General features: G+C 32.6%; 1 protein-coding gene across 1 annotated transcript; it reads left to right on the top strand.

Moving 5' to 3' along the window:
- Window positions 1–3,939: 3,939 nt before the first annotated feature.
- LOC132067559 (heavy metal-associated isoprenylated plant protein 37) lies at window positions 3,940–6,784 on the top strand. Its single transcript, XM_059460824.1, has 3 exons — window positions 3,940–4,086; window positions 4,241–4,316; window positions 5,502–6,784. Exons 1-3 carry the CDS (start codon window positions 4,048–4,050, stop codon window positions 6,557–6,559), a joined length of 1,173 nt encoding a protein of 390 aa, XP_059316807.1. The 5' UTR covers window positions 3,940–4,047; the 3' UTR covers window positions 6,560–6,784.
- Window positions 6,785–14,235: the final 7,451 nt, after the last annotated feature.

Below are 14,235 nucleotides of genomic sequence, written 5' to 3'. Positions count from 1 at the left end.
TTTTTTTTTTTTGTGTATGCCTCTCCAAAATTACAAGTAAAGATAAAGAAAGCGATCCGTAGACAAGCAAAGATACTAAGTCGAGCCCCAAATTCAATAATTCTAATTCTATTATCTCCATACTCGTCTTATTTAATCATTGACTCTGATATCAATGATGTATTGAACTAAAAAAGCTCAAAAATATTCTAACTATGGTGTGATATTGTCCCATTTAGACTATACTCGCACAATTTTCCACAAAATAACTATCAAGAGTATTGCTTTATCTTTGCGTAACTTTTTTATCTTTTCAGTTTTATTGTGGAACTTATTGACGCACATCCAACTAAGAACTCACTTTATGTTATTCAATTTGTAAATACCATTTTCAACTTGAAACCAAGATAAGTAGTACTTTTAACCAATTTTCACAATTCTCACAATTCTCACGTCCAAACGCCCACTAACTTCAACATTTTAAAGTATTTTATGACCAAACAGTAACGTATTTGATTTTTTTTAAAAAGGAACTTGTTACGTGACTGAATGAAGATATTTACTGGTGAGACTGTAGCACATTTATTTTCACGTGATGGACTGAACAAAAAACTGTTCTGACGAAACAAAAGAACAAAATGGATTAAAGTTACGAGAAGGAGGAAATAGAGGTCAAAAAGGAATTCAACCTTTTTCTCTCAAGCCAAGACAAATGTTTCACTGACAACCCCAACTTCTTACTTTATTATGTTAAACACCACATATGCCTTTGTCTTTGCAAAACACATTTGATCTTGAAAAATAAGAAACAAATACTATCTTTTACTACAGAATACACAGCTGCAATTTTGGCTTCTTTAAGTTATTGTGGTGGCAGTGAGATAATGAAATTGAGTGGAATTCATAATTATAGTATATGCAATAATTGAAGAATGAACAAACATTCATTCGAAGTTGAGAATGTTTGCATATAGGTTAATAATGTTCACTACTCATTCATTTGGCATTATGAAAAATCAAGTGCATATTGATTAGGAGGGAGATTCTTTTTTAATATTTGATGGAGTTTTTAATTACATATTAAACAATAAAAATATATTCAATATAATTTGACAAGTGGAGTCCGAAGAGCGTGGTGTGTATGGAGTCTTACCCTACTACGAAGATAAAGAGTAGTTTTTAGTTATATAGTATAAATTATCTTTTGAAACTTAAAAAATTCTTGATCTGACTGACACATGTCATTCGAGCCGAGTTAGAACAGATGCAAGGGAACTTACTCCATGAAACTCGGGAACTTACTCCATGAAACTTGCTAAGAATTTTTCATTTAAGAAACTCGTATCCAAGACATATGATTAAAAATGAAAAAGTTTCAATCATCTTAACATACATCCCTTGATGGTACTAAATGCCAGGAGATGTCTTATTCCCTTTTTTTTTTTTTTTTTTTTTTGTGTGTAAAACACGTGAGTTAGATGCTGCGCATTAGATATCGTTGGAGAAAAAAAATTGGGAAGTAAAAAAAAAAGTGTGTCTCAAATTAATATACAATCTCCTTAGAAAAAAATAAGGGAAAATGTGTAAATATATCCTTAATTTTGTGATTTAGTGCAAAAATATACTTCTCGTTAAAAATGGTGTCTATATACCCCTGCCGTTAAACAAATAACGCAGATATACCATTTTAGCTGACATACTTTGAAAAAAAAAAAATCATTTAGCTTGTTTTCTAATTAAGGTCGCATGACATTTTTTTAACTAACAAATAAGCTATACAATTTTTTCTTTAAAAAATCTGCAGCGAAAAGAATATGTTTATGCTATTTGTGTATTGACAGTGATATATATGCACCACTTTTTAATAAGGATAAATCTGCTCAAAGTTAATGATATATTTGTACCTTTGCCCAAAAAATAGTCCTAAATATGCGTCTTATGTTTTGTTATAACCAGGTGACTATTGTGTTACTGAATGAAACCAGATTAAGCAAAAGCAATTTCTTTTATTTCCATTTGTGAACAGGATAAAGTGTTTATAAATATGCTAAAAGTCATAAAAAAGGAAAAGAATATGTTAGAACTCTGCATTAACCAGAAGAAAAAAGACGATCCATCGTTTCAGTGTCCTTCCTGCAGGATTTTGTGATGCAACATTTTTCTGCGAAGATTTTACTCTTTACTGAGCATATCTCTGATCACATCATATCATTTTACTGTGTTTATAAACTAAGTGTACTTTATCGTTCAAAAAAAATAACATAAGTGTACTTATACAAGAATATATTGTCACTTTTGGCTCTCATGTTTTTTGAACGTTAACGGATCTTTGAAAATCGATTGAATTGAACTAACTGAATTGATTATTAAATTTTTCTTTAATAAACTAGAGTACAAGTTTCGATATAAATTTATAACAGCACTGAACAATTACTTTTTATTTTACAAAACAATACTGAGCAGACGGAATAAATTTTAATATATAAAATGTATTTTAAATATTAAAATAACAAAATATTAAAACTTTTATTCACTTTGGACGTTAAGTCTTGAGGTGGATTCAAATAGAAATAACTATCAGATTAGTCTGTTTGAATTGACTTATTTGAGGTGTTTTAAGCACTTATACTTGAAGCAAATTAGAAAAATAAGTCAAAAGTCATAAGTTAGAATTTTTAATTTATAGCTTTTGTTTATAAGTCATGAGTTATAAGCTCATCCAAACAGGCTATAAGTAATGGCATGCCTACCCTACTACTATTGAAAGTAAATTTACTTACACGACTTTTACAGTAATAAACGTTTTACCCATTATGTGAATCTAATCGACGTGAATCTAAATTAATTGTGTTTATTCGCTTTCAATGTGTGGCTTTTATTTTCTCTTAAGTAAGTGTATTGAAATATCAACAATAAGATTACAAATTCATCAGTTTGACTTACATGAATCATCTCACCTTTTGTCACCAAAAGTTGTGGTAAAGTTAAATATTGCTCCATTTTTTAATAGAAATTTTGGATTTGAACCCTGAAAATAAAATCCCTTTTGGTAGAAATCATTTTATCTCTATGTGTCCTTCCGAGCAAATTCATAACAGTTGCGCCCTAAAACGGGTATCGCACCTTAACAAGAAAACAAAAAACTCCATACTTCATCAAATATCTCGCATTTGATTCCTTAAAATAGAGTCGTCCTTAGAGAACGTTTATCCTCATAGCTTCTCGGTTTTATATTAATCGTGTCTAAAACGAGTATCAAACACCGAATTAAAAGAAAATCAAGGTACCTTCATGAAACAGAAAGTAAGGGAAAAGAGCCAACAAGAACAACTCTGAAATTTGGACTTTTGCAAAATTATGCAACATTCGCATTTTACACACTTAAATACAAAGAGCCGTTGTGCACACACTCAAAACACACAAACTCGTTTTTTTTGTGCACACACTCAAAAACACACAAACTCGTTTCCAAAAAAAACAAAAAAGAATTCAAAAAAATTTAGGTATTGGGGAAAGTGTGTATATATATCATAAAGTAAATAGATATAGCATGTGACAAAGAGGACAGGGATAGAACTCAGCCTGTCAAGTCACTGTTCTTCATTTAAATAATTAAAAAAAAAACAATAATACTAATAAATTTTTCTCTTCTTTTTCACAGTATTTAACGTTAAATCACATCATTTCACAATTCAGAATTAAAGCTAATACACTATACTGCTGCTTTGCTTCAGTCTACACTACTCCTTTTCTCTGCTTCTCTGTAAGTAGAGTCTTGAATTTTTTTTTCATTCTTCTTTTTGTGTTTGCATTTGTTTTGTTTTTAGAAATGTGTCTTTCCTTTTTAAGAGACACCCTCATTTGCTCTTTTTACTTTGTGTTTTTTTTTTCTGAGTTCAACTGAAGAATAATGAAAAAGAAAAAATCTTGGTGCTGTATTTTTGCTAGTGTTTAACGTTAAACCCCTCCCACATTTTGCCTATTTTATACTAGTACTAGTATATATGTATTTGTAGCTTTGTGTTTATATTTTACTATTTCCTTTTGTAGAAGAAAAATCTTTGAGAAATGACTAAAGATGAAGACTTTAAGCTACTCAAGATCCAGGTATTTTGGCCTCTCTCTTTTTCAAGAAACAATATGTTAAGAAAAGTTGGTTTTTGCTGTTTTTATCTAAAGTTATGTGCTTGTTTGTTTCACTTTTTCCTTTTTACCCTTTGTTTTGTTAATAGTTTTTTAAGCCCAGTTTCTTGTTTTCTAGACTTGTGTGCTCAGAGTGAACATACATTGTGATGGGTGCAAGCAGAAAGTGAAGAAACTCCTTCAAAGAATTGAAGGTGCTTACTTTTATCTTTACTTTTTGCACTATTTTGAGATTGTGTAAAGTTTGTAGCTTTACTCAATTTCTTGAAAGTTTAAGCATGTGTTCTATTTTTTTTATGGTGTTCACTTACTACTTTTCCTTTCCTTTTGGGATGAAATAGTAATTAATTCAGTGATTATTGTTTCATTAAGGACTCATGTCATAAATTGTCATTTCACTCAATTTTATTATTACGTTTGTTCACTATTTTGAGATTGTTGTAAAGATTGTAGCTTTTTCTCAGTTCCATTCTTGTAAGTTTGAGCATGTGTGTTCTGTTTTTTTCTCTGGTGTTCATTATCTACTTTTCCTTGCCTTTTGGGATGAAATAGTAATTAATTGCGTGCTTTTTGTTTCATGATGTATTCATGTCATGAAAAGACTAGAACATGATGGTGTTTGATGAATTTTTTTACTTTCCTTAGCCTTTTTGGGTTTAATTAATTTTGAACATGCTGGTCTTTTTTCATTAATTCACTATTTTGAGATTATGTAAAGATTGTAGCTTTTTCTCAGTTCCATTCTTGAAAGTTTGAGCATGTGTCTTCTGTTCTTTATGATGTTCACTAACTACTTTTCATGACATTTTGGGATACAGTAGTAAGTAATTGATGATTCTTGTTTCTTTAAGTATTCAAGTTATGAAAAGAGTCTAGAACTTGATAATGTTTAATGAACTTTTACTTTCCTTAGCCTTTTGGGGTTTAATTAAATTTTAAAATGCTTGTTTTTTGTCACACTTTTTTCACTAATTTGAGAATTTAAAGATTATAGCTTTTCTCATTTTTCCTCTGGTGTACACTAACTACTTTTCTTGCTTTTTGGGATCAAATAGTTAGTCATTTAATTGAAGTGATTTTTGGTTCATTAAGTGTATTCATGTCATGAAAAGACTAGAACTTTATGATGTTTAATGCATTTACATTAAGTGAGTTTTGGGTATTAATTAGTTTTAAGCATGCTTATGTAAAGATTTTCCTTCCTTTTGGGATGCTGTAATAATTAATTAAGTGATTCTTGTTTCATTAAGCACTCATGTCATGGGAAGACTAGAACTTTATGATGTTTGATGCATTTACATTATGTGCCTTTTTATGTTTTATTTAATTGCTGGTTGTAAATGTTTCTCGCGTTTGATTTTGTCCTTTTGATGTCATAGGTGTTTATCAAGTAACAATAGACTCTGAGCAGCAAAAAGTGACTGTTTCTGGTAGTGTGGATTCTGCAACTTTAATTAAAAAATTAATCAAGGCTGGTAAGCATGCTGAGCTTTGGTCTCAGAATACTAATCATCAAATTCCGAAACAAAACCCCAACTGCATCAAAGATAACAACAAGAACAACAAAAATCAAAAGCAGCAAGTTGGTATACTCAAGAACCAGCAAAAGTTCAACCTTGTGCCGGAGGAACTCGATTATCTCGACGAGGAGGATGAGGACGATGGTTACCCTGAGGAAGAGATGAGGTTTGTGAGGCAAGATCAAGAAAGACAGATGGCTCTAATGAGACAAGTAGAAGCAAATAATAACGAGAAGAAAGCTATGGCAGCAGCTATGGTCAATGGTAAAGTAAACAACAACAACAATGTCGCCAATGCGAATAATGCGGGCACTGGGAAGAAAACAGGCCCTATCCAGAATATGCCAATGAAGGCGAATCCTGGAGGTCCCAACATTGACCCAAGAACAATGGCTGCTATGAAAATGAACATGAACAATGTCAATCTTGGTGAGGCTGCGAAAAGGGGAATGGGAGGAAATGACATAAATGCAATGATGAATCTTGCTGGTTTTCATGGGAATAACAATAATGGGAATGGGATTACTACTAATAACAATGGTGGTGGAGGATTTCAAGTTCATCCAAATAATGTTATACCAGGTGGTCATAATCCCTCTGCTTCAATGCTAATGAACATGAACAATGGTGGGGCGCAACAACAACAGTATAATCCTTCGCCAATGCTAATGAATTTTCAAAACCGCCATGCTATGCAACAACAACCACCACCTCAGATTGCTTACAATAGGTCGCCTTTCATTCCTCCAGCTATTGGTTATTACTATAACAATAGTAATAATTATGGTGGTCAAGTTCCATACACTTCATATGTTGATCCTTATTATTACAATTCTGGTGCTGCTGCTGCTGATCAATCTGCCACAAATTCTCATATGTTTATTGATGAGAATCCTAGTAGTTGTTCCGTTATGTGACTGATGAATGAAGTCGTTTTTAGAGTATTTTGTAATGTGGGAATTGAAGTAATATGGTTTGTGGGATGAGGAGTGTTTTAGGTCTTCAAATCTTTATGATGTTTATTTGTATTTTCTTTGCTACTACTACAATTCTATCTTGTTGTATAATTCTCTTTATATTAGTAGTTCGTATTTTTATTAAATAGGGGAAGAATATGTTTTATTATAAGGTCTGTGTTTTTATGGTTTTGAGCAATATAGTCCACTTTTAGGCACGATGTTGAGTTGTTGAGTATTAAAATGGGAATTTGAAAGACAACGTGTGTCATGAGTGACATTGGGCAATGCAAAGGTTCACAAGAATTTGGTTTACATACTTGATACATATGGGTAGCATGTGAGTTGTTTAAGGGCTCATGGAAATCACGTTCTTGTTATTGTGTTTTGAGTCTTTTTGAGATATTTGGTATATATTCACGTTCTCGTTGAAATTGAGAATGTCAGTTTGAGATTATATTTGGGCGTGCAAGACACGCTTCTGTCTATATACAACAAATTTTTTTTGGTTGCTATAGCATGATGTTATAGAGGATGATCAGTCGGTATCAAAGAAAAAAATTTGAACTAAACGTTAGAAAATAGACTCTGTTGTTATTAAAATACTGGAAGACTGTCTTATTACAAGGTCTTTTTTTATGGGTTTGAGGAACTATATAGTCAACTTAGACATGGTGGTGAGTATTAAAATGGGAATTTGAACAGACAAGGTGTGACGTTGGGCAATGCAAAGGTAGTTTAAGAATTTGGTTTGTGTTTGACACAGTATCTTTTGGTGTACTTTACTGCAAATATAAATATGGGGAATGGTTGTTGGGTGGATGGGCACGCTCAAATCACCTGGTTGCTGTGAAGTTATGTCACCTAATGGACCACCAAAAGTTATAGAAATGCTAGGGAGTGTGTATTTGTATCTTGTAATAAAGTTAATTTTACTGGTAGTGAAAGTAGGACACACTGTACAGGTACACTTTCCAATAAGTGGGTTGATCATTTTGGTATCCCCCATCCCCCCCCGCCACCCGGACCTCTTCTTTAATGTAACTAGTTCTATGATCAATTCTTTACCACTTCGATTATCTCACTAAATACTTGTATATTTTTTGCAGTATTCACTATGAATATCATGATTTTGGTAAAAATATATCTCATAAATAAATAGTGGCACTGTTGGTTGTGATGGTTTGGTAGTGAGGGTTGACGATTGTGATTGTGTCGATGGTTTGGTTGACAATTGTGATTGTGTGGTGAAAGCTGATGGTAGGAATGGTTGATAATGGTATGATGGTACCGTGAAAATTGGTGATAGGGGTGGTTGGTGATGGTTAACGGCTGTGATTGGTGAAAGCTGATGGTAAAGGTTGTTGCTAGTGATCGGTAGAGGTCGTGGTGCTCGGAAATTGTAATAAATAAAATGTTATATTTGCATTAACTTTAAGCAATGTTTCAATGATTTTAATACTGTAAAATTTGAATGCTTCGGATGCGCAAGCTGGCCTGAACATTACAGTTATGAAAAATAAAAAATTGAATGCTTCAGATTATTTAAGAGTTAACGAGTGATTGCGATGGAGACAAATGCACTTAAGAAGTTGACATACGAATTATGAAGATTCAAATAAGAAGTTGACATACGAATTATGAAGATTCAAACTTCAATTAAATGGAAACAAATTGGGCCTTACTCCCTAATTGTAACAATTGGGCCTTACCCCTTATGCTCCAACTGTTTCCTTAACTAAGGGTAGAGCATAGTCAAATTCAAAGCTCTAGCCCAACCCACTTAAGGGTACAGCCCATTACCTGAGAAATTAATGGATCCATACACCATTGACCCAACCCTCATATGATGGTTGAAATTATATTATCCCAGACTCCCAGTAGGACCAATTTCCCCCCCTACAACATACTCTCGAGGCCCAGAGACTTTGATCCATGTTTGGATCTGACCCATCTGAATTTTCAAGTCATATACAATGATTGTAAAAGGTTTCACAATGTGCACTTTTGTATCATATTTAAGGGATTCCTCGATTCGAGCCGAAGAAGCAATGCTACTCGATCATTTTAAAACTGACTACAACTTTTTTCTGTCTTTGAAGAGAGCGGCTTCTACTTCTAATAGGCCATGAAGTAGATCAGAATCATTTTCAATGAATCCATAAGAAGTGAATGTAATTTTATCAGTTATAGCATGTTAGTCACTTCTTCTATTAAGTTATCAATTAATAGTATCATAGATGTTTATCTGTAATAACCTTATAAATTATTTGATTGTGCAAGTATTTTTAACACAGTCAGTCAGTGTGTTGAACTTAAAACATAAAGTGTATATATGTGTACAATCCATTTACATCATCTTCATTTTTGTTATGGTAGGCAATTTTCAACCTAACATCAAAACGGGAATGATATTTTCTGTAAAAGAAAGGGATTTTTTTGGCTGGTAAGTGCAAAAAGGACTACAAGAGTCAGGTAGTTGGTGAAGAATTTATATAGGCCAAGTGGTTAACACCTTGGAAATCCACAATGTATTAATGTATTTCTGATTCCTTCCACTTTTAACTCACTTGTATAATCCTCAGCTACTCAAAATTTGGCATGATTTCTGATTGAAATTAATAACCTCAAAGCAAGTGGGCTAATTAGAATACTGTCATGAATTATTGTCAATAAAATTCAATATTGATGAATAATATTAGTAGTATTCAACGACAATATATCTAGTGTAATTTCATAGGTGGGGTCTGGGGAGGGTAGAGTGGACGCAGACCTTACCCTTAGCTCGTAGAGATAGAGAGGTTGTTTCTCGTAGACCCTTGGCTCAAGTAAAACATTTCAAAGCAGCATGAAAAAGATAATACGGAAATGAAGGAGACATGACAACTAATATGGAAAGCAATACATAACATTCAAAAAAGAGAACAGTAACGACAACGAAATAATGCGATGACCGAAGCACAAAAAACGCAGTTGGTAACATAAATCGAAGAACAAGAAACTACAAAAAATAGTGCTAATACTACTAGTAAGAAATAGTGCTAAAGATTAATAAAAAAATGTTACATATAAAATGTATTAATGTTCTTAATGGTGTGATTTTTTTTAAAGATCATGCAACTTAAGTTCGACGCAAACAATATCACACCATATTATAAATTAACCGACTAAAATAGCCCAACAATTGGCTCATCCATGCATGTACGTAATCCAAGTCTTGAGTCAAGATATGAAAAGGTCTCACCTCAAGAAAATATTCATGTATCAAGTTAACAAAGTAGATACCAATTTTGAATGAATAAATACGAGTGGTATGAGAGGATGTGTTCACCATTAACGTTAAGGCTGCTTAGAATTTTTTCAAAAAAAAAATAGCAAAAATGCATTTAGTAGGGTTCAATCCCGCAACCTTACGAGATTAAACCCCAACACATAACCAATGCTCCACTTGATCTTATTTAATCATGTACTCCTTCCGTTAATATTAGTTATATTATAAGGATTATATATATATATATATATTAAACCGAGTATAGACGGGTGATCATGGATTCACGTGACCCATATTTTATACATAAATTCGCCCCTGTATGAGAGTAAAGATCATGAACTCTATTCCGAAAAAACAAAAAATAAATATTAGGTAATTTCTTTTTATCAGGCTAACATTCTAAATGGGCAAGGTTACTAAATACGGGCTGGTGCAAATACCCTATTAGATAATCAAGATGTGCCAAAGTTAGTCTGGACAGCACTAAGTCTTATGAAAACAAACCGTCACCACAAGAAAGAATAGAAATGACAATAAAAAATTTAATATTTGGCAATAACTTAGTTTTATTGTTGGCAAAGAACTTTTTTGTTGCCAAAGAATTTAATTTTGTTGTCATAGGATTGATTATTGTTACAAAAAGTACTTTTGGCAACAAAAAAAAAAGTTGTTGCACGTTGTTGCAATAACAGCCGTTGGGAAAAGTCTATGCAACAAAAAAAAAATTGTTGCCAAAGGTATTTTTTGCAACAATAATCAATCTACGGCAACAAAAATAATTGTGTTGCCAGATATATTTTTTCTTGTAGTGCGTTGAATAAGTTGGTATATATTAGTTTAGGAGATTTATGGGTTTTTTTTTTTTAGTGGAAGCAGATCTGCAAAAGAATCATGACGCGTGTCACTAGTCATCGGGAATCCTCACGAAGCGGATGGATCCCATGTTTCCATAACATAAAAATCTTCTCTAGGAAGATGCAAAGAGTCTTTCTTTGTAAACCCTAGTCGTCGTTTTAACACGGGAAAACTTATTTTTCCAACATTCATAATGGTGTATTCATACACTAAAGATTAGGAGGACGACAAAATATTGGTAACCTAATTCCTAATTAAGACATTACTATGAAACCGGCCCAATAGCTATTTCTAACCCAAACAAAATATTGAAGGTAAAGATAGTGTTTTCTCAAGAAAAAAAAAAAAAAAAAACTACAAATGATTTCAGAAAAACCTTTATGCTATGCACAACATCGAGTAGTAGTGGTCCTTATGTGATTGAAAATCACATGACTTATAAACAAAGAAAAAAGGCAATTTTTTTTATAGTATGTCTTTCTCCTCTTCAGTAGTACGATTCAGTTCTACTTTTTCTCATCCTTATTTTTAAGAGCATCAAATTATTCCATGAATTGTTACATCTTTTTATTGTAAGGGCTAGAATTTCCTACAAATGTCTACAAGAGAGGGCCTATATTTCTTGAATGATTTGACAAACTTTTTGTCTTTAGTTTTTAGCTTGGAGTGGAGAAAGGATATATGTGGATTGTGGACAAAAAGAAACTCAAAGTAAGCAATAAAGGCATGAAGAAATTCTAAATCAAAAGAATGGTCTCATTCAATTGGCTGAAAATACACATGTGGAACTAAAAGATCCACATAACTTCTAATAAAGGTCAAGTCATATCATGTGAAACCTGGTAGACAATTCTTTCGGATAGTTTTGGTTTGATTTTTAAGAAATATCTATACTCGCATAATGTGTCAAAAATACAAAATCTAATTGATTCATAACAAACATAATAGATGACTATAGATGTGGTATAACTTGTGCTGGTGATACATAACATGTACCAAGTGAATTACTCAACACAAGTCATACACAAATTGATTCAGACATCACCATTATCATAAAAAATTCATATACTTGATTATATAGCTCAATGTATCCAAAGGCAAGATCGAATAGAAGATATATAGTTTCCACAGAACTTAGTATCTTACATGTACCAAGTGAATTAACGAGTTGTGCATAAATTGGCCACCACACCACCCTTTATCATAATCCATACACTTGATATAGCTCCAAGTACCCAGAGTCAGATGTAGAGTAAAACAAATGGATTTGGCGGAATCCAATGCATTTGGTCCAAACTTCGTATTTAGCTTAAAAATATTGTTTAATATGTACACATCATTAATTAGAAACTCAGTAACTTAAAAGAGTTAGAATTTAAAATTCATAAACTTTAAATTTAAAATCCGCCCCTATAAATACCTCCTACTAAACTAATATCTCTTTATGCATGTATACGCAACTTTTATTCACATCGCACACAATTTGGTATTATGACTTTTAGGTTCACTTTTCATATTTGTCATTTCACTTTCAAGAATGTAATACTATTCTAATTTTTAGGCGGTGGAGAATTAAGTTTGTAGAAGCAAAAGGGAACATAGTTTGTTGAGTCACCTAAATTTTGTATCCATGGAATAAATGATGTACCTCATGGTCATTCATTATCGTGTTCAGACTAGTTGAATTTTTTTTTTTTTTTTTTTTTTTTTTTGATTTCTCATCCGATGTCTGGTACCCACCTTGGAGTCCAACTATTCCGAATTTGCGTCGCGTGGGGCTCACTCAGGGGAAGCACTTCCTACCAATTATTTTTCTATACCCATGACTAAAAGTCGAAGCCCCTAGTTAAGGGAGTAACGACCCCATCCTATTGGAGCAGATCTAGTTGCAAGAAATTTGAGTATATATATTGTCTATTGATACCACTTGTAACTTGTTTTGGTCCTATAACACTTGTAACTTGTGAGTTAATGTTTGCAACAACTAAATACTATCATTTCAACATTATGTATTTATGATAAGTATATCTGGATTATAATATTTTTGAATCATTTAAATAATTAATGATATATTCTAATTTTAGTTCTTGTGATATCTAATTAAGTACATTTAACCTTCAGTGAGATGAAATATATATGTAATTTTGGTCCCTTAATAGTAAGTTTTTTCGGTTATTCCTATACACTCTTTTAACGTTTCACAACAAGAGCGTTAATTCTCGATAGATGTCTCGTCGGAATTTGACTTGTCAGTAAGGTTTTCTGACTGCAAATTCTAATGCATATCATCGGATATATCTATCGAAAATTGACAATTTTCTAGTAATGATAATTGAGGCCGAGTTATGGCTCGGTACATGCGCGTATTACACGTATTGCCGAAGAGGGGCATCTTCGCAAGAGCGTAGGTGAGTGATAAGCATAGAAAGGCGTGCCGAAGAGCGCGACAACAATGTGGTTCCCGTCGCTAGATTAAGATCTGCAGGGTGGCGGGTACTTCGACTGCCTTGTATCAAGTGAAGAGAAGGGGTTGGTAGGCTTAATAGGGCTCGAACCTACAATATCACCGTTATGAGTGGTACGTTTTAACCAATTAAACTATAAACCCCTACGGATCTCTACATGCAATGCGCTCACTTTGGGAAGAGCGGACGGAAAGAGAAGGCCTTTGTCCTATCTGCTTCTTCCTCTTCCCAGGAATGAAGAATTTTCTCAGTTTTTTTTTTCTTGATTTTCGTTTTTTCTTTTTGTTTATAGATAGATATATAATGTAATATTATCTATCTATTGTTAAGATTTGAAGTCCACAAAATAGGAACATAGAATTAATTCTTCTTTTTACGGAGGAATTTATATCCTAATTGTGGTGCTTAGGACTTTCTTCTTTTTTATGGAGGAATTTATATCCTAATTGTGGTGCTTAGGACTTTCTAACCACTAGAAGATAGAAGCAATAAATAAGGGAGAACCCCACATTCTATTTTTTCCAACCATATATTCATAAGAATACAAAAAACTCAAGCTAAGACCGAGCAGAGTAGTAGTATTACTTTCTCAGAGAAACAGCTCTCTCAGTCTTTGTCCTAATTTTCAAAGTGCGCATCATTTTTATCTTTTTGCTTGTCTTTCTCATCATCCTATTGACAATGATTAAACTCTTTCACTTGGATTCCTATCTGTAATCATAAATTTCAATGGAAAACCTGCTATCCTACTTAAGAAAAGAAAAAAGTTACTCCTTTGTTCCGATTTACATGACCCATTTGATCGATATAGAGCTATGAGATGATCTAAAATAAGTCATAAATATAGATAGAATTCATTTCGTTAAGGGTAAAATAAGAAGTTTTAAGTTGGATTATTTCTAAAGAGTGAAGTATGAAATTCTTTTTTAGAATAAATTGAAAAGAAAAGTATATTACATAAATTGAGACAGAACGAGTACACAAGATCTATCGTTCAAAAAGGAGTCGAGTGTGGGGTAACAGTTATGTCGGAATTGAACTTGCAT

The sequence above is a fragment of the Lycium ferocissimum genome, chromosome 8 (genome assembly GCF_029784015.1).
Source record: "Lycium ferocissimum isolate CSIRO_LF1 chromosome 8, AGI_CSIRO_Lferr_CH_V1, whole genome shotgun sequence".
NCBI lineage: Eukaryota > Viridiplantae > Streptophyta > Magnoliopsida > Solanales > Solanaceae > Lycium > Lycium ferocissimum.
This window is presented reverse-complemented; position numbering and strand designations above follow the sequence as displayed.